The 18,559-nt window shown below is 41.0% G+C and overlaps 4 protein-coding genes and 1 long non-coding RNA gene across 14 annotated transcripts; 4 read left to right on the forward strand and 1 right to left on the reverse strand.

Moving 5' to 3' along the window:
- Positions 1-3: 3 nt before the first annotated feature.
- On the forward strand, positions 4-3,509 carry Wbp2 (WW domain binding protein 2). 9 transcript variants are annotated; one of them, XR_010654155.2, is made up of 8 exons: positions 5-177; positions 348-647; positions 1,151-1,389; positions 1,541-1,954; positions 2,553-2,598; positions 2,755-2,856; positions 2,961-3,061; positions 3,124-3,230. XR_010654155.2 is itself a non-coding variant. In XM_036814799.3 (6 exons), the coding sequence occupies exons 1-6, from the start codon at positions 122-124 to the stop codon at positions 3,166-3,168; spliced, it is 1,077 nt and encodes a 358-aa protein (XP_036670694.3). In that variant the 5' UTR covers positions 4-121; the 3' UTR covers positions 3,169-3,509. The 9 variants fall into 9 exon arrangements, 5 of the variants coding, with proteins under 5 accessions (XP_036670694.3, XP_016943885.3, XP_070852862.1 ...); XR_010654156.2 differs by lacking the exon at positions 2,755-2,856 and having other exon boundaries at positions 3,124-3,509; XM_036814799.3 differs by lacking the exons at positions 2,553-2,598; positions 2,755-2,856 and having other exon boundaries at positions 4-177; positions 1,619-1,954; positions 3,124-3,509.
- On the reverse strand, positions 3,124-6,551 carry LOC139353221 (internalin I-like). The gene is made up of 2 exons (XM_070996760.1): positions 3,764-6,551; positions 3,124-3,710 (listed from the first exon to the last, which is right to left on the reverse strand). Exons 1-2 carry the CDS (start codon positions 6,422-6,424, stop codon positions 3,510-3,512), a joined length of 2,862 nt encoding a protein of 953 aa, XP_070852861.1. The 5' UTR covers positions 6,425-6,551; the 3' UTR covers positions 3,124-3,509.
- A 265-nt stretch (positions 6,552-6,816) lies between these two features.
- On the forward strand, positions 6,817-12,219 carry Ent3 (equilibrative nucleoside transporter 3). Its single transcript, XM_017088395.4, has 4 exons — positions 6,817-7,429; positions 7,835-8,396; positions 8,881-9,126; positions 10,026-12,219. Exons 1-4 carry the CDS (start codon positions 7,215-7,217, stop codon positions 11,007-11,009), a joined length of 2,007 nt encoding a protein of 668 aa, XP_016943884.3. The 5' UTR covers positions 6,817-7,214; the 3' UTR covers positions 11,010-12,219.
- A 1,304-nt stretch (positions 12,220-13,523) lies between these two features.
- On the forward strand, positions 13,524-14,885 carry LOC108020268 (protein terminus). Its single transcript, XM_017088391.4, has one exon. The coding sequence runs from the start codon at positions 13,524-13,526 to the stop codon at positions 14,667-14,669; it is 1,146 nt and encodes a 381-aa protein (XP_016943880.4). The 3' UTR covers positions 14,670-14,885.
- Positions 14,886-15,151: 266 nt separating this feature from the next.
- On the forward strand, positions 15,152-18,324 carry LOC139352947 (uncharacterized). Of its 2 annotated transcripts, none has more exons than XR_011604010.1 (5): positions 15,152-15,345; positions 15,404-15,465; positions 15,532-15,994; positions 16,054-16,117; positions 17,969-18,324. It is a non-coding gene; the product is annotated as an uncharacterized lncRNA (long non-coding RNA). The 2 variants fall into 2 exon arrangements; XR_011604009.1 differs by having other exon boundaries at positions 15,396-15,465; positions 17,969-18,323.
- Positions 18,325-18,559: the final 235 nt, after the last annotated feature.

Consider the following 18,559-nt stretch of genomic DNA (forward strand, 5'->3'; position numbering starts at 1 on the left):
AGTGTTTCCCTTGGCGTTGCCACACTTTTCTCTATGAATCATCAGCTGTCAAAACAAAACGTAGTTGGGTTGGTGAAATTCGTGCAAATTTCTGTGAAAATAGTCGGAAAAACCACTTGATATGTCGGTTAATACGGCCCACGCCAACAATGGCGTGCTCATCCACGCTGGAGAGTAGTAAGTAACCGGGAAAGTCCTTAAATTACCATCGAAAAGATGAGGGCACCCTGACGTCATGAATGTAAACACTGACGTGTGTGGCTGCTCATTTATTGGGAATATATTGGGAATTCGACCGGCAATAAGATAAGAACCCGGCTAATGTCACCCTTTCCCTCTGCTCATAGCATACTGCTCCACAGCGACAGCGTTTCAATGGAGTTTTCCGGTCAGGATAATCCCATTTTCAAAGGTTCCAAGGCGGGCAGGATTTACCTCACCTCCCACCGCATGATCTTCAATACCAAGAAGTCCTCCGAGTCGATGCAGTCCTTCAGTGCTCCCTTTGTGGCCCTTTCGGATGTGGAGATCGAACAGCCTGTTTTTGGGGCCAACTACATCAAGGGAAAGGTGCGCGCCCAGCCAAATGGAAACTACGTGGGAGAAGTCAAGTTCAAGCTTCATTTCAAGGCAGGCGGCGCTATCGAGTAAGACGATTGGATAATCTAATCTATTTTGAACATAACTTTCGGAGGCTAGTTACTAGAAAGCTATTTACCAAATCCAATCAATTTTTCCAATATCCTTAGAAATTTTGGGACATACATACAGATGTTATATTTTCCCAGACTGTAATTTTTACATCATTTAAGTTTTTGTCGAAACCTTAAAATAATTCTTTATTAATTAAGTTTTTTTTATTTCCAATGTCGTTGGCAAAACCCGTTCGTAAGATATTTAGTTAAATACCAGAAATAGTAATAGCCATATTCATAAAAAGCTAACGATTGTGTTACTTTGAAGTATGTAATACTATAATGTAAATTGAGTATTTCTAAATTGTTTTGATTAATCAATTTGAAAGATGCAAATTTCTACATATTTTAAAAACAAGCTGCAACTTTTGTAAATTTGCAAGGGTATTTTTAGTTTTCCAATATAACTCTTTCCCTTGCTACCTCACTTTACTTACAATTCTATATGTTTATAGGTATGGCCAGGCGTTGCTGAGGTCTGCCAAAACGGCAATGAACAACTACCATCGCGGTGGACTGGCCGGTGATGATCCGCCACCCTACCAACCGGCTGGAGCCTGGAATGAGGCCCCTCCGCCGGCGTATCAGCCACCACCCGGCTACTACGGCTGGCTGCCGCAGCACGATGCCTTCAGTGGCCCGGCGCCGAATACGGTCTTCATGAGCGACAATCCGCCGCCATACCCGGGGATCGGTAAGTGAACCAGGCGGTCATTCCACCCAATCAGCACTCGGCTTTTGTTCTGTCACTGCATCGCGAATTGGCAAGCTGGCTTACCCACGAAATTCACGCTTCGCACAGGCTTCGTTTAACCCACTGGGCACTCCTCTCTTTCTCGTCTTAGCACCACCGGCTCAACAGCCACCACCGCAACAGCCGCAGGCAGCGTCTTCGAATGAACCCAATTGGTATGGTTTTTCAGCACCGCCGCCGCAGCAGCAACAACAGCAGCCGGGTTACGGCCCGCAAGGATGGGCCGGAGGCTATGTTCAGCCCCCGCCGTACGCCTCCTGCGCGCCCAATTGTCCCCCTGGACCGCCGTATGCCGCTCCGGCTCAGACGTACAATGGACCGCAACCCTATGGCGGATACGGCAATGTTCCCGGTGGATTTAATACCCCGGGACTACAGCAACCAAATGGATATCCAAATGGCTATCCGGCTGGACCACCGCCTCCGGGCCAGCAGGCTGCGGGAGCAGCCGGAGGAGCAGCTGCATCTGGAGCCAGCTTTATGGGCTTCAGCTTGCCCCCAGGAAGTGAGTAAAACTCATCCTCCATGTAGTTGTTTTTCTCATCATTTATTTATCATTCCCTTCCTTAATGCACTTTATTAAATTGGTTGATTCTTGCAGAAGAGAAAGAAACAAAAGAATAAGAAGAATGAAAAGCAAGAAATTAGAAGCATGAAAACCTTTAACCTAATGAACACAACTTTTTTAAAGTCATTTAAAAAAAGCAGGAAATCCGGCAAACTAATCAAAAATCAACTAAAGTTTCAAGCACTATGGAGAAGATTCAAGAGTAGCATCATCTGCAAGCTAATGAATACATCTTTAGTTTCCCCTATTTTCTTGGTTTACAAAAGTGTTTGATAATTTTTGGTGCTTAGAAAAATGTATATAGTAAATTTTGTGTAAAGCCGAGGTCTTCTTTTAAAATAACAAATATTGAAAGTGTATGTTTTAAATATACCTTATACACTTATGCCAGATTATGATTTTATTACTATTACGATTACAAAACTAATTAGTAATTTCACCTAATATCCAATACTCGATTTAACCTATTACTAAACCAAACAAATTTATTCTCCAGTCCTAAAAGAAAACATTATTCTTTTGACATATTTTACAGTGTAATTAAACGCAAACTACTGTACCTCAAATAGCCATCCCGACAAGTAAGATTTATTCTTTCGATATTACTTATGCCCAAAGAAAATACTAACAAAAGCCGAGTCTTAAATTAGTTTAGTCTACCCCTTTTGGTTAAGTGACTTGTTTAATGGTTTCTTCTTTAACTTTTTCTTTACCACCCACAAAATGCGAACCCTTAGTAGCAAGATTTGGCAGCACTCATCATTATTTCTATCCAATCCAAAGACCCATGTGTGTTGTACTGATTCCAGCTATAATACCATAAACACAAGTTGTAAGAGGTGAATCGCATTGGTTTCAACTAATTATATTATGAATATGTTTTCATTATAAATATCACTGAAGTGGATTGTGCTATATATGCTCCGTTTCCTATTTCAACCAGATTCCAAAGAAGAAGAAGCTGCAGCAAGTGCTTATAACACACCCTACAACCAAGGCAGACCCAGTGGATCAGGAAACAGTGACTTACCACCAAATTATTTTGTATGTATAATACAAATACATATTGGACAATGTCTTACTCTGATATTTTTTGTTACTTTTAGAACTTGCCACCCAGCTATGATGATGCATCAAAAAAAAATCACTAATAACGACTGCATACTATATTCCCCTATTAAATAATACAATATAAAAAAGTAATTACAGCTCATTCCGTTGAGGTTATTCAATCACAAAATATTCTACAACTAAAAGTTATCTGTTGTTGTTTTCAAGCATTCTCAAATTGCTTGATATTTGGAAGTATTGTTTTACAAATGCTTTTTCTTTATATGCTTTAAATTCTGGTCACAAAATTTTAATTGGCTTTTTGGCTTGATAAATTTTACATTTTAAATAAATATTATATGAATCAAATGATTGTTACATGAGAACTACGAACCTATTTTATCCGTTATTAAATATATGTCTATGTACTGTGTAAAATTAATCAATCATCAAAATCAGTCGTTTCTGTGCTATCGGACTCGGACTCTACTGGCATTTTTTCCGGATTTCGAACGAAATGCTTGGGCTCATCGCTATCGGAAGTGTCATCTGATGGTTCAAGGAAAATTTCGTCATTGAAATCATCAATGGGTGGACGCGTTTTAATTTTAATGGCCAAGATGGATTCATCAACGCTGTATTGCTACAAAAAACAAAAATTATGGCGTAATATAAAGGGAATAAACTCGTAATTACCTGTTCAACAGAAATGCAATAGAGGCTGTCAAAATACATCTGCAAAGCTGGCTGATTGCTGGGGTTTCGAACAGTCTTTAAAGTATCCATGCACTGGCTTATAAACCCAGTGTTTATTTTTTCATTACGTTCTAGGAAATGGATTTCCCGCAGCTTTCGGCAGTTTTTTAGGATCTTTATAATATGATTGACTCGGAAAGTTTTATTTTTAATTTCCAGCACTTCAAGCTCAGTTTGTTGGGAAAGCAGGTCAAGGCTCTCGAGATCGCTGAAACCAATTTTCAAAACTCTTAAAGACTTTACTTGCAGGAGAAGTTTAGTGGGCTTCTCTGCCAAGACGTTGTTAATTAGCTCAAAGGAGCAGAGCACATGCGGATCTTTGTCGCTCAAAGCCACGAGGAGAGCTGTGATATTAATTTCTTGAGGGCAGTTCAGTTTCAATTCGCTCAAATTTAAAAGGGCCAAGCACTCGATATCACTTGCGTTGTGAATTATGATATCGAGGGTTCTCAGACTCGACATCAAAGCCAAGCTCTTAAAATCGTTAGATCCCAAGGATCTGTTCTTGATCACCAGCTTCTTGAGGGTTTGTCGTTCCTTGTTGGCCAAAATTGCCAACGGATTTCGATGGATTATGCCAATTGATTCGATGACTAGCTCCTCCAGCAATGGCAGACGTTCCAGGATTCCTATATCCCTGGCATTATCTAGGCTGCATTGAAGTGTCCTCAGCGTTCGTATACCCTTGATGGCTTTCACTTCCCTGGTGGTTAAACGGCAACCCCGAACGATCAGGCGATGGAAGTAACTCATGGGCTTGATGGCCCTGAATAACTCCACCAGGGAACCACTTTGATACGATTGAATGTACAACTCCTCCAGCAGAGAGTAGACGCTCAGCTCCGTGAGGGACCATTCATTATAGGGATCCACAAGGCCACACCTAAACCGTCGCAGGGAGCGGATTCTGGACACTTCTGCCAACTCTTCGGGCTTTAGATAAACCTCCAGAATAGTCAGGGTTTCGAGCTTAGAGGTCGGCACCCGTTCCGCTAAGTCATAGAATAGGCATTCCAACGATCCCGGCAGATGTACAGTGATGCAAAGCCATTTCAGGTGGGGCAAACGTGCGAGGAGCTCTACTTTCGAGCGTTGGAGAAATCCAACTGTAATTTTTGTAAGGGATTCCATCTGGGCCACAACTGGAATCTCATGGGGCTTGAGCCTGGATATCAGCAAAAGCTCCAATTTATTGTGGAGGAGTACGCCTTCAAGGAGGGCTTTAAGATTACCAACGGCCGGACGGCCGCTTATCCGGAGCTGTTTAATATTACCCAACCATCCCAGCAGAGTGCACAAATCCGCGTCGGATTCCTTATTTTTAAAGACCACAATGACAAGGCCTTCGAGTTGACTATATGTCACACAGCAGCCACGAAATTTTACCTGTCCTTCCTTTTGGCAGTGTACTAGAAACCGTAGAAGATTTTTCGACAGCTCGGTGGACTGGTAATTCCTCTGCCTCACAGTGATGTAGGCAAATTCCAAATGGGGAAGCTCTCCGATCCGATCGAGGGCCCCAACATCTTGAAATCTGCATACCAGATACTTAAGGGACTTTATGTTCACCAGCTCTTCAGTTTCCTCGCAATGCAGCATGCCATCGGTTAGAATAAAGTACTGCAGAGTGGGCTCCTTTTTGGAGGCCAGGGCTGCAAAGAGGTCCTTCATAGAGCCCTTGGGCAAGTTTACAATGCAGAGTTCCCGCAGTGCGGTGGGATTCGAGAGCTGTTCGGTATTCAGTGGTTTTACGAATCCACATTCCAGCACTTTCAAGGGTTTAATGGTAGCAACGGCGGCGGTCTCTTTGCCAGTTAAGAATATATCACTGTATATCACAACCTCCTGCAATTTGGACAAATTAGCAGCCCCGAAACCGCGAAAAAGATCCGCCAGCGAGCCACTCTGATGGGGTCCTCGTATAGTGAGGTATCTTATTTCGTAGAGTTCCGAAAGGGGAGCCAGCACGGTCATATCAACAGGATCGTGTTGGGGTAGGTAAACAACGAATAGTTGGGCCTGCCGTTCCATACGGAACTGAAACCCCCTCTGTTTTAACTGTACCCTCATATCACCTTTGGCATTCTTGAAGATTATAGCCACTTGCTTCGCAATTTCGTTGTTTAGCTCGGTGGTTATAATCACCGTATTCAGACTGGCCATTTTGGATAGAAGTCCGATGGACTGGTGATCACTGAAACCGCATTTCAGTGACTTCAAGGAGTTGATTGAGGTCAGTGCAGCCACCTCATCCATATCAAGTTCCGCGGTGTCGAGATGCAGGTGCGCAAGGAAGCCATTCCTAGCTGCATTCTTTAAAAAAGGCTCCAAACTGCCCGGCTCATGCCGTCCTAGTAAGGTGAAAGTTTTTAGATTGGGCCAGTCGGTCACTGCTTCGTACTCTTCGATGTCATGATTCTCTTTTACTTGGACTGTCAGTTGCGAAAGATGTTTGCAATATGGTTCTATGGAGGCCAATGATCCCATAATTTCGGTTTCGGTAATGCTTAACGAACTTATATCCTTGAAACTTCGACATTCCTCGACTAGTTTCTTAATGGACATGGGCACAAAAGAATCCTTCTCATTCTGCTTGTACATTTTGGTCAGGAGTCACAATTATGGTTGTTGAATTTAATCCTGGGTCCAAAAGCAAAAAATATATCAATTTAAAAAACGTTTCAAAAATGTGCAAGTCGTTTGTATTGATGTATTTGTCAAGGTAGCTTATGTTTCTGTGTTATCAAGAGCTTAAAAAGAGAAGAGTTCAAGAAGATAAAAATGCAATTGGGATTTATATCCAATTATTTTTAGAAAAAAAAAGAGTTCATGAAGATAAAAATGCAAATTGGATTTGTAACCATTTCGAATTTGGTCATGCTACAAGAAAAGAGGAAGAGTTCCATTCACTCAGCCGACAAAACAACAACAGGCTGGTAAGTAAGTTGAATAAAATCAATCATACGCCACATGCGCAGTGGCGGGCGTGGTGAGAAAAATGCCAGCACTTTGACAACCGAAGGATTGGCAAGCAGATGTGCCTCGAAAAGCGGTTGAAATAAATCCAGTGAACAGTAAAAGTGCTAGAGCTAAATCTAATTTAAAGGCCCAACCAAATCATATGATATATGGTTCTATAAAAATGCCAAGTGGCTAATTGCGAGGGCAGCCACTTGTGTCTGTTTTGTATCGATTTGTGTAAGGTTAAACCGTATAATCCGCACCCTGTATGCAAGTACGGCAGGGAAAACAACAGAGCCCCCACGCCCACTTAGTGGCCAATCTGGAAAATAATGCCAAGGTCCAAAATCCATCGGGTCGTCTAACAACGGGCAGTAATTAAAAACAGATTTTCCACCGGAAATCACGACGCAAACAACAGTTTGAGGCCATGGATGTGGGTGGACAGGAAACCACCTATGAGCCGCTGGATGGACGGGGCTCTGGGCGTTCGAGGAGCACCCATTCCGCAACTGGACCCGGTCTGAGGCATCCTGGCAGTATGGACAGTCCCGAGTTCGACACACGGGCCCCCAAGGATCAGCGGCACTCCGTCTACCTGGCTCTTTTGGCAGCGGGCATTGGATTTGTTTTGCCCTACAATAGGTGAGTGTATGTTGAAGACGGGTCCCTAAGTCCCCGAAAACACTCTGTTTAGGATAGGACATTTTAAATGGATTTAATATTATTAATATTAGTTTAAAATAGAAAAGAATCAATATTTTAGCCCTAAGAAAAGCTAATTTTAAAAATAATTACAAACAATCCAACTATAAATATATTTGTTTGGATAATATACTAATAAATATTTATCTTTGCAATGATATCATTGTTTTTGTAGAATTTTGAGATATATTTATTCAGACTTAGCTTTTATCTTACTTCAAATGCTTTATCAAGGAAATACAATAAATAAAAACAATTTATTTGTTGTAATCTTTTAATCGTAGTAAAAACTATATATCAGTTTTATTTCCAATGAATATAAATGTAATATTTTCCACCTTGCAGTTTTATCATTGCGGCGGATTACTGGCAGGCTCGTTTTCCTGGTCGTCCGGTGGCCCTGGACATGTCGATGACGTACATCTTCGTGGCTTTCGCCACCGTGCTGATGAACAACATAGTGCTGTCGGTGGCCCCTTTCCAGTCGCGAGTGCTCTTCGGCTACATGATATCCTTCACCACGCTGATCTTCGTGGCCGTCTGCGAGGTGGCCTGGCACATGTTCGCCTCCAACACCGCCTACCTGGTGAACATGTCCGCCGTGGCCCTGACCGCCATCGGGTGCACCGTGCAGCAGTCGAGCTTCTACGGATTCGCCTCCATGCTGCCCAAACAGTACACCCAGGCGGTGATGGCCGGCGAGAGTATCGCCGGATTCCTGGTGTCTTCCAACCGAGTCGTTACCAAACTGCTGATCAACAACGATCGCGTGTCCACGGTCATCTTCTTTCTGACCTCCACGCTCTACATACTCTTCAGCTACCTGTTGCACGTGGCCACCATCAACTCGCCGTTTGTGCGGTTCCATGTGGAGGCCTGCTCAAAGATAGTCCTCCGGCCGGATGAGGTGAGCCAGAAACTCCTAATTTAAGAGATTACGAAAACTTTTTTTATTTTCAATCGATTTTCGTTGGCTTTAATGGAATATAATTTTGAAGCTTGAAACTATTATTAAAACGTTTTATGGAAGCCATACACTTTTCCATTTGTTTCCATTTAATTATATAACTTAACTAAGAAACTAAAATATTTATTTCATCCATAATTTTGACAAACGTATATCCATATCATGTAGTTCCAAATCAGTACCTCTACCTCTTTATTGAGAGAGCTTTTTAACATCAGATATATGTATGTATATAAACTATACGAGTATCACGGACAGCAAGTATCTTCGTATGTCAAAATAAATGAATTTTTTATCTTATAAGACATATCTTAACTCCAAAGAGTTTTGTTTATTAGAATTAAGTTCTCTGTCCTAATTATTTTATTAATTTAAATAAAAACTTAATACCTATAATATTTTTATTTTTCTTTTTCAAATACAGCAGGAGGTAGATGGAGTTCCAAGTAGTACTCGATACGGGGTGCTCTCAATGGACGGCACGCACACCACGACCACAGCGGTGGGTCCACCAGGCACCGGAAATACCCTGAGTTTTAGCAACCCCGTCTACGAACTGTCCAATCCGACTGCCGGCGAGAGCAGCATCGAAGCCTTGGGACAACTTCCCGAGCTTCCGGCCACACCCCCCGCACAGGAGCCCACAACGCCCACGACTGTGGCCTTTAAGGTAATATTTATCTACCATCACTTATGCTTATTAATATTAAGTTAATAATTTTTATTAATAATTCTTTACGGTACCGTAATTTTACTTATTTTTACCCTTGTCTAAGAAAGTGTTAGATAACACTAACTATCTCAGATCTTTAAAATATGAGCTACTTAGATCTCAAAACATAACAAGGAAGAACGCTATAGTCGAGTACCTCGACTATCAGATACCCGTTACTCAAAGGGAAATGGAGATATGCAAGCAGCAAAGCGAGATTAAAATGCGCCACCTACCGGCGGTAGACAGATTTAAGCGTTATGGGCGTTAGAGTGGGCGTGGCAAATTTATTTTTGGATCAATCGATAGGTATTGACGACACCAATACATTTCAGTTAAAATTTTTTATCTAGCATGCAAATTGTGGGCGTCACAGGTTTTCTCGGTTTGTGGGCGTTTAAGTGGGCGTGGCAAACTTTTTTTTTGGTCAATCGATAGGTATTGATGAGAATAATACATTTCAGTTAAAATTTTCTATCTAGCATCAAATCTGTAGGAGTTACAGTTTTGGGCGGTTTGTGGGCGTTAGAGTGGGCGTGGCAGTCTACTGAAACAAACTTGCGCTGCGTAAGAAGCTCAGGAATCTGTACGCCAAATCTCAATAGCCTAGCTCTCATAGTTTCCGAGATCTCAGCATTCATCCGGACAGACAGACGGACAGACGGACATGATCGACTCGGCTAGTGATCCTGGTCAAGAATATATATACTTTATGGGGTCGGAAACGCTTCCTTCTGCCTGTTACATACATTCCGACGAATCTAGTATACCCTTTTACTCTACGAGTAACGGGTATAAAAACATATATAATATTTTTTAAATTATTAAATAAAATTACTTCTATAAAAATTTTCAAGGTGGAGCACGTGATCACCCCACGCCGTTGCCGACCGAGTAAGCTGGGGGACATCCGCGAGGGGTTCGTGACCCGGTGGCGGGTGGCCCAGGTGATCTACCCGCACATGGTGTGCATCGCCCTCGCCTACTGCGTGACCCTCTCCCTGTATCCGGGCATCGAGGTGGAAGTGCAGTCCTGCGCCCTCCGCTCCTGGATGCCGGTGCTGCTGATGTTCTGCTTCAACACGTCGGATGTGGTGGGAAAGATCCTGGCCGCCAGTCCGTATCCGTGGTCGCGTCGCCAGCTGATCCTGCTGTCGGGGCTGAGGATCGTCCTGGTGCCGCTGCTCCTCCTCTGCTGTGCTCCTCGCCAGCGGCCAGTGATCTCCGGCGAAACAGCGCCCTTTGTCTTCACCATCGCTCTGGGTATCACCAACGGATTAGCCGGCAGCTTGCCCATGATGTTGGCCCCGGCAAAGGTGCCGGGAACTCTGAAGGAGGTCACTGGCAACATAATGACCTTGTCGTATAACGTGGGCCTGACGGTGGGCTCCCTGATTGGATACGTCTTCGAGAGCATGCTGGGGCCGCAGCTGGTGAATCCCTGTCCCTCGTATCCCTACGTGCCCGCCTCGATGCTGGAGCAGTTCCATGGTCACGGGCATGGACATGGCCACCTGCCGCATCCGCTGCCGCTGACGAGCACCAGCACGATGAGTCCACCAACCACGGGGGCCACCACGCTGGCGCCACTCCTGCTCAACACCACGATGCTCACCCTCGGCAGCTCCAGCTCCACCACCAGCACCGCCAGTCCGGCACTGGCCACCGTGATCACCACCACGGCCCTGGCGCTCTACAGCACGGTGGCCACCGGGAGTGCCGAGGTGATCAACGCCACCATATCCTCGATCCTGTCCACGGTGACCAGTTCGGTGGGCGATATCAGCGACGAGATGACCACGGATCCCCAAACGCAAGATGCGTTGCTGGATAGCATCTAAGGGGGGATTCTTCTTTGAGATTCGGAAAAAGTCAACATTCTACACAGCCATATCTACGTTAGAATGATAATTTATACTTTTATTGCAAAACTTGGTACTTAAAGATTGTATAGATTGCTCGTAGAGTTCTAGGTGTAATGGGGAAATTGTAAATCAATATCACAGACGGAGAAAAAACCTCACTAATGTTTTATGTAATAATAACAGGTAATTGTAAAATACCTCAATTTTTCACATTCTAAACCAGCGTTACAATGGCAGTAACCAGAGTTTTAAAGGTTTTTGATTCTTTACTTAAAGAGTTCTTTAAGTATTTCAATTAGTTGAAATTGTTCCCATACTGACGGTTGCCTGTTAGTAGAACACCATTATAGTGAAATTTGGAATTGCTGGGCTGGTCGATGAATTGCTTAATTCAACGAGAAAATATTCTTCAATATATCCAAAAAGTAAGACAATGTTTATTAATGATTAACGCAAATGAAGAGCAAACCAATTTGGTCGTCTGAATACTTTTTAAATCCATTTTTTTAGAGCTTTCATATGGCTAAGAAACTAGATAAAATTTCAAATTTTTCAAATACATTTATATTAAAAGCTCAACATATAACAAATGTGAACAAAGATTCCAGTTAAAAGCAAGCGCAAACTTCTAATGATAGGCAATACTACTCCTGTATGTACTAAATACTATATATCTATAACTATAGAGTGTCTAGGGTATTCTCGCTTTTGGTTTGATTTCAGCGTCTAGCGTCTAAAGTCTAGGACCCAAATATTTATCTCCGAATATACTCCAAGTGCTATGGATTTCAAATTGCAAACCTGTTGACTTAGAATATATGAGTGTGAATGGGTGTCTGTTTATTTTTGTAAGAGTGAGAAATGGGCTAATGCAACTGATAAATATGATATGCCGACAAAAAGAAAGTCCATCAGTGAAAAAAGGAATGAAAATCCTTTGGTTTGAGTTAACAGGCAAACAAGAAGATTGTAAGATATCTGAGTGTCGGGTACCATAAGTGTTGTAAGCATTGTATGCCACCAAGTGCAAAAGCTGGTCTTAAATTAATTTGTTGCTTTTATATTTATTGATTTGGCTAAATTTGTAAGCAAGAGGGCAATGGAAACATCCGTGTATCGATAGATAAAAATTAAGACAACAGAACCTGCAAAAACATAAATAAATGTTAATATAGAAATATTTAAATACCAGTGGCTTTTGGATTTACTCGTATATCTCAGTTACATATTTTAGCAAAAGAGTTGGCCTGGGCAGAGTTTTTTAGTTTTTCAAATATTGCTGAATGGAAAACTTGTTTGAAAACTAGAAAAACATTGCATCCATGGCTTCCGCTGTGAATTTTGTTTGCCCTTGTTTTTCAGACTTTTGTGTCCTTCCTTTTATAATCGTTACTCGTAGAGTACTAGATTCGTCGAAAGTATGTAACAGGTAAAATGAAGCATTTTCGACCCTATAAAGTATATATATCCTTGACCAGGATCACAACCCGAGTCGATCTGTTCATGTCCGTCTGTCCGTCCGTCCGTCCGTATGAACGCTGACATCTTTTAATCTATAAAGGCTAGAAAGTTGTGCTCAAGTTTGCTTTAGCAGGGTGCCACTCCCACTTTAACGCCCATAACGCTAAAACTTATTTAGCACCCACATTTTTTTTATATTTTTGAAATATTTAAATGGGATTTTGCTTTGATTCAGCAAAAAAAAGTGCAATCTTGTGAACAGACGCTTTGCTTCTTGTATATCTCTATATGTCTCGCTCTCCCTGAGTACTCCCAGTACACTTAGCTTAGTAACGGGTATCTGTCGATGTCTTATCAGTCGATGGCATAGACTATAGCGTTCTCTCTTGTTGAACTCGAATAGATTTGATCACATATAGTCAAACTAATTGATAAAGTTGTTTTTTACGATTGAACTTAAAAGTTAAGGTGAATTATGTCAATCTCGTAGCTCCTCTTTGCCGGTTACCATGGTCTTTTCAATTTATATTCTTGGAATTTCTTAATAAAAAGTTTTATCTCGAGCAATTTCGAAATGGATTTAAAACAATGGGCATAGGAAATTGCTCGGCTCGATCTCTGCCGCCACACAAATAGTGTAGAATACGGGCGGCACACACACAGGATTAAGCTGCCCCGTGCGAATTGTTTTGGATGACCGCTATAACTTGTTAAGCCAAATTTAACAATTCTTATTTGGGAAAAACTCTCGTTGATCCTTTTAGGTCATAAAAATTGGCTTTGTTCTTTTGTATTTGCACGTTTCTTATAGAGAGGCTTAGTAAGTTGTCAATTTTCCAAAAAGCGGATTACCTGCAAGTAAGTTATCTACCTGTCTGAGTTTCAGATCAAGAGCACCTGGTTCATCTTCTTGCCTTCAAATTCGACCAATAAAGTACTATTTTATCTTCTACCTAAGCCTCTTTTGGAATCTTAACTTCTTATAAAACCCACTGTATTGAAACACCCAGCATCAGTAATTTTCTAGTCATGGCCCGTCGAACACAATCGCGCTTTATCTTCGAGATCGTGGAAAACTCGCGAGTTTTTCGCCACCAGTTTTTCGCCAACGGTTCAAGGAGAGCGGATTGTGCCACCTGTGAAAGTCGAGTTCCAGCCAGCGAACCCTACAATCATCACTGGCGAAATGATATCAAGAACAACAGAAGCTATTGCATTCAGCTGGGTTCCGAGGAAAAGCAGATCCTGAAAACGATCGAGGATCAGGCTATCGAAGAATTTATCCTATGCGATGGAAGCATCACAGCCAGAACAAACGACTTTCTCTTGGATTCTGGGATCGATGCGGTTCCCCAATTGCTCAGATTCTTAAGTTTTGCTACTGATAAATTAGAGGCCTCTGTTGGGTTCTATGTGGACGTGAAAAAAGAGCGTATGTACTACGAAAGCAGCCCATTAAATATTGAAAACCACTTTGATATTGGCGAGGCGGTCGACATGATATTCTCCATGCTTTTGGAGAAGATAAGTAACTATGTCCTGCTTCATCATAAAGATCCATTGGAGGCGTGTGTTATCAGAAGGATGAAGGTGACTGTAAAGAGATTTTGCCACTCCCCCAAGAGCAAGTCCATACCTGTTTCCAAACTTCCTCTACAATATCAAGTGAAAAATGCAGCTGAATGCCTTGAAAGAGGAAGTAATAAATTGTCCTCCGATTTAATAAAGCTTGTGGAAACGTATATTAATCAGGAAGAACCTGGACGACCTATTCCTTCAACTCTGAAGGTAAACCTCTACAGCTTTCGGGTTTGTAGCACCTCCAAAGAATTATATGTTGTGCCCCATTTACTTAGTGGAGACGACGTGGACAACACGCCCACCTTTATTATTCAAACGGACGTGGTTGGTGGATTTCAGGGTCTGCTGGAAGTCAGGAATATAAGGAAGTTTCTGAAAGTGGACAGCCAGGATAGGGTATTCGAATGCCGCCAATGCCAGTCCCACTTCGTCGACCGCGTCCATTTCGCTCTCCATAAACAGATCGCCTGTGGGCGAAACTTTATGGTGTGGAGCATGGATAAGGACGCCATCGAGTTGCACGAGAACTGTTTGCCCTTGCCAAAGGAATACTTCAAGTACGAGTGGGTTGGATTGGCTAGCAAGCGAAATTAATTTTAGTTTTAAAAACAAAATTCATAGTGTACTAAAATAAATGTTTGAATGTGTGAATCTTTTTTGTTGTGGGACTTTTGTTCACTGGGTTAAATAAGTTTATTTTTAAATTTTTTTGAATATTAAATCGAAAGTATCAACTTGATACACACAGAGTATTTGTAATGCTATATTTTTCGTAATTTTTTACATGAGAGTGTACGTCCAACAGCTGTAGCCCTGACGAAAATCTTTGAGAAACTACAACTTTTGAGCGGGACTATTTATTTATTTATGTATCGCCAATGGATAAATCCTTCTCTGGCTAAAATGATTTAACTTAAAACTTTTTTTTTAAAATCATTTTAAAAATATTCCCAAAGGGTTTGCTGAGCATAAATTTTTTGGACCCCAAGTGTTTTTAAAATTTTTAAAACTATTCAAATGCAAGTTTAAAAACAATTATTACTTTCTTTGCTTTATCTCGTCATCGTAGAGTTTTTTGTCAGAGCTTAAGGTTCTGTTTCGAAAAATCAACTGGTTTAGATAGTAAATAAAATTCTTTATTAACTTATGGTTAATGATTTGACAGTAAATATTTATTATACAAAATGCTGGTTAAAATTAAAAATATCAAAATTGGCTGCCTAAAGTCATCTTTCTTTCTTAGTAAACTCATCCCTCGGAGAGTAAAAGGGTATGTTGTTTTTTATTGTGGTTTCTCTAATAATTGCAAACCAATTACAGCGCTACAGATTAAGCCTATACCTTTTCGATGTCCGTATCGGTGGATTCCTGGAATTCAAGATAGTAAATTGTAAGTATTTAAAAAAAATAAGAGAAATGATTGGATGAAAAGATGTTGGGGCTACCTTCCTTCTAGAATTTCTCACGGGTTCTTCTAATGAATGGGAGAATAATGGAGAAACGGTTCCGGCCTTCCTTCTAGTTTTTCTGGCCGGTTCTTCGTCTGCATTTTCCACCGGAGCCCTCTTCCTCCCTTTTCTCGGCGAGACCACTTCGATTGAGTTGTCTTCGTTACACTCCTCCTGCAAAGGTCTCCCACGGAGGACTCCACAGTGCAAGAGTGTGACGAAGACAACTCGGTCGAAGTGGTTTCCCCGAGAAAAGGGAGAAAAAGGGCTCCGGTGGAAATTGCAGGTGAAGAACCGGTCAGAAAAACTAGAAGGAGGCCGGACCCGTTTCTCCATTTTTGCCCACGGAGGCGGACTCTACACCAACATCGATGACAACGATGTTTTCGAAACATCAGCAAAATCGATGTTTAGCGGGGCAACATCGATGTATTTCCGTCTCCAAGGCACATAGAGGAATACTTACGAATTGTAAGTACATATATCATTTAATTTCATTATAAATTATTAACAGAATATTTTTATTTTAGTTATACTTGTTGGTGGTGTTGGTGTGAGTGTGGTGATACTTAAACATGGACAGATTTTTGAAAAGTAAGTATTAGATATGGGCATATCCGGTAAATGGTCAAACAGGACCGAAACAAAAAAAATCTTCATACCCATCGTATTTTTTGCGTGTTTTCATAAATAAATAAACATATTTTCATAATACAGTGGAACCATAGCAAATTTTATTTGTTTTGTTTAAGAAACTTCCCTGAAAACTGAAAAAATTTACTAATTATTTCTCAAGGAAAACATATAATTTGTTTGCACTTTTTGTACCAAATCTCTTTATTGCAATCTAATAAGATAAAAATCCAAAGAGGGCGAAAAAAATTTTCCATTAACTGTTAATAAACCAACATGGAAAAATCGTACGTTCGCGAATGGTACTTAATTCAATAAAAAAAAACAAATTGGGGTATTTCCTTGGGAACAGACTCGATAAAAAGCTACATAAATCCATTTTAAATGTAATATTATTGCTTTAGAATATTCTGTCCCGATTCGCAGACTTTTGCATTTTACTAGATTAAGCCCAAGTCGACTTCCATTTTGCGTACGTTCGCGACCGCATGTTTTTGCCAATATTATGAAAATGATAGCGCAATAAACCCCATCATTTACACTAGGCAAAGAGCTAACAAAATACTATCGAACAGCAAACAAAAAAATTAGAAAAGCTTATATTCTTTTTTTTAATTGCACTAAGTGCGTACGAACGTACGTTCGCGACCCGTGGATATGCCCATACCCGAATTTATCTTACTGTGAGGAACTTAAGTGATGGCACACTTACCATCTTAAACTTCAAGTGCGTTTTTCTACCTTTATAAATGTTATATAAAATTCAACATAATTATTTTGGATAATGGGAATAATATACAATTAAATTAATTTATTATACCCGTTACTCGTAGAGTAAAAGGGTATACTAGATTCGTCGGAAAGTATGTAACAGGCAGAAGGAAGCGTTTCCGACCCCATAAAGTATATATATTCTTGACCAGGATCACTAGCCGAGTCGATCTAGCCATGTCCGTCTGTCCGTCTGTCCGTCTGTCTGTCCGGATGAACGCTGAGATCTCGAAAACTATGAGAGCTAGGCTATTGAGATTTGGCGTACAGATTCCTGAGCTTCTTACGCAGCGCAAGTTTGTTTCAGTAGACTGCCACGCCCACTCTAACGCCCACAAACCGCCCAAAACTGAAACTCCTACAGTTTTGATGCTAGATAGAAAATTTTAACTGAAATGTATTGTTCTCATCAATACCTATCGATTGACCTAAAAAAAAGTTTGCCACGCCCACTTAAACGCCCACAAACCGCGAAAACCTGTGACGCCCACAATTTGGATGCTAGATAAAAAATTTTAACTGAAATGTATTGTTCTCATCAATACCTATCGATTGACCTAAAAAAAAGTTTGCCACGCCCACTTAAACGCCCACAAACCGCGAAAACCTGTGACGCCCACAATTTGGATGCTAGATAAAAAGTTTTAACTGAAATGTATTGGTGTCGTCAATACCTATCGATTGATCCAAAAATAAATTTGCCACGCCCACTCTAACTCTAACGCTTAAATCTGTCTACCGCCGGTAGGTGGCGCATTTTAATTTAGCTTTGCTGCTTGCATATCTCCATTTCCCTTTGAGTAACGGGTATCTGATAGTCGAGGTACTCGACTATAGCGTTCTTCCTTGTTTTTCATTAAATTATCTCTTAAAACTCATTAAAACTTAACCGATTTGATTGCTTTTTTTTGCCAAATCCGCTTTGGGTTTATATCTTAAGTGGTATAATGCTAAATTAGTATAATAAAAACCATTGGATAAATCCTTGCTTGGCTACAATTATTTAATTTAAATCTAGTTCTAAAAAATATTCCCTAATAGCGTCTTCCAACAGAGATCCATCCACGGATTGTACATAAGGTTTTGCTGTTCCGAAATTTCCCAGTTAGTTCCCTTTCCAAATTTGACGGACTATTTTATGCGATGATTTTTCGGTGCAACTCTGAACTCTTCTCCTTGAAAGTGGAAAGTGAAACATTCACTACGAAAACGTAAACAACGATGACGGGAAATTTTTGAAAATGGAAGTCGCCGAAGCAATAGGTATGAACATGCAGTCAATAATACGCGAACCGCCGATGGCAAGCTGAGGTGGACCATGCAGAAGCAGCTCCTGCTGATCGATATTTGGTAGGAGAGCATCAAGAAGTTGCAGGGAGCCCGAAAAACTGCCCATGTTTACATGGAGATGGCCCAGACCTTTATGGAAGCTGGATTTGACGTGTCCTACAAGGACGTCCGGTTGGAGCTGTTGAGAAAATCAACGAATTCCTAAAATTTCGAACAAATAGGTCAATTTAAAAATAAAATGAAATGTGATGTTATAATGAAATAAAAAAACAAACATATTTATATTAAATAAACTTTATTTGTTACCGTTTAGACAACATTTAGAAATAGCTGCTCTTATTT

The sequence above is a fragment of the Drosophila suzukii genome, chromosome 3 (assembly GCF_043229965.1).
Source record: "Drosophila suzukii chromosome 3, CBGP_Dsuzu_IsoJpt1.0, whole genome shotgun sequence".
Classification (NCBI taxonomy): Eukaryota; Metazoa; Arthropoda; class Insecta; order Diptera; family Drosophilidae; genus Drosophila; species Drosophila suzukii.

Coding starts and splice junctions, on each gene's coding strand:
- Wbp2 (XM_017088396.4), top strand. CDS start 122: ATGTCGGTTAATACGGCCCACGCCAACAATGGCGTGCTCATCCACGCT. Junction 1,955..2,960: donor CTTCAGCTTGCCCCCAGGAA/GTGAGTAAAACT, acceptor TATTTCAACCAG/ATTCCAAAGAAGAAGAAGCT. Junction 3,062..3,123: donor ACTTACCACCAAATTATTTT/GTATGTATAATA, acceptor TGTTACTTTTAG/AACTTGCCACCCAGCTATGA.
- LOC139353221 (XM_070996760.1), bottom strand. CDS start 6,424: ATGTACAAGCAGAATGAGAAGGATTCTTTTGTGCCCATGTCCATTAAG. Junction 3,711..3,763: donor ATTGCATTTCTGTTGAACAG/GTAATTACGAGT, acceptor TGTTTTTTGTAG/CAATACAGCGTTGATGAATC.
- Ent3 (XM_017088395.4), top strand. CDS start 7,215: ATGGATGTGGGTGGACAGGAAACCACCTATGAGCCGCTGGATGGACGG. Junction 8,397..8,880: donor TAGTCCTCCGGCCGGATGAG/GTGAGCCAGAAA, acceptor TTTCAAATACAG/CAGGAGGTAGATGGAGTTCC. Junction 9,127..10,025: donor CCACGACTGTGGCCTTTAAG/GTAATATTTATC, acceptor AAAATTTTCAAG/GTGGAGCACGTGATCACCCC.
- LOC108020268 (XM_017088391.4), top strand. CDS start 13,524: ATGGCCCGTCGAACACAATCGCGCTTTATCTTCGAGATCGTGGAAAAC.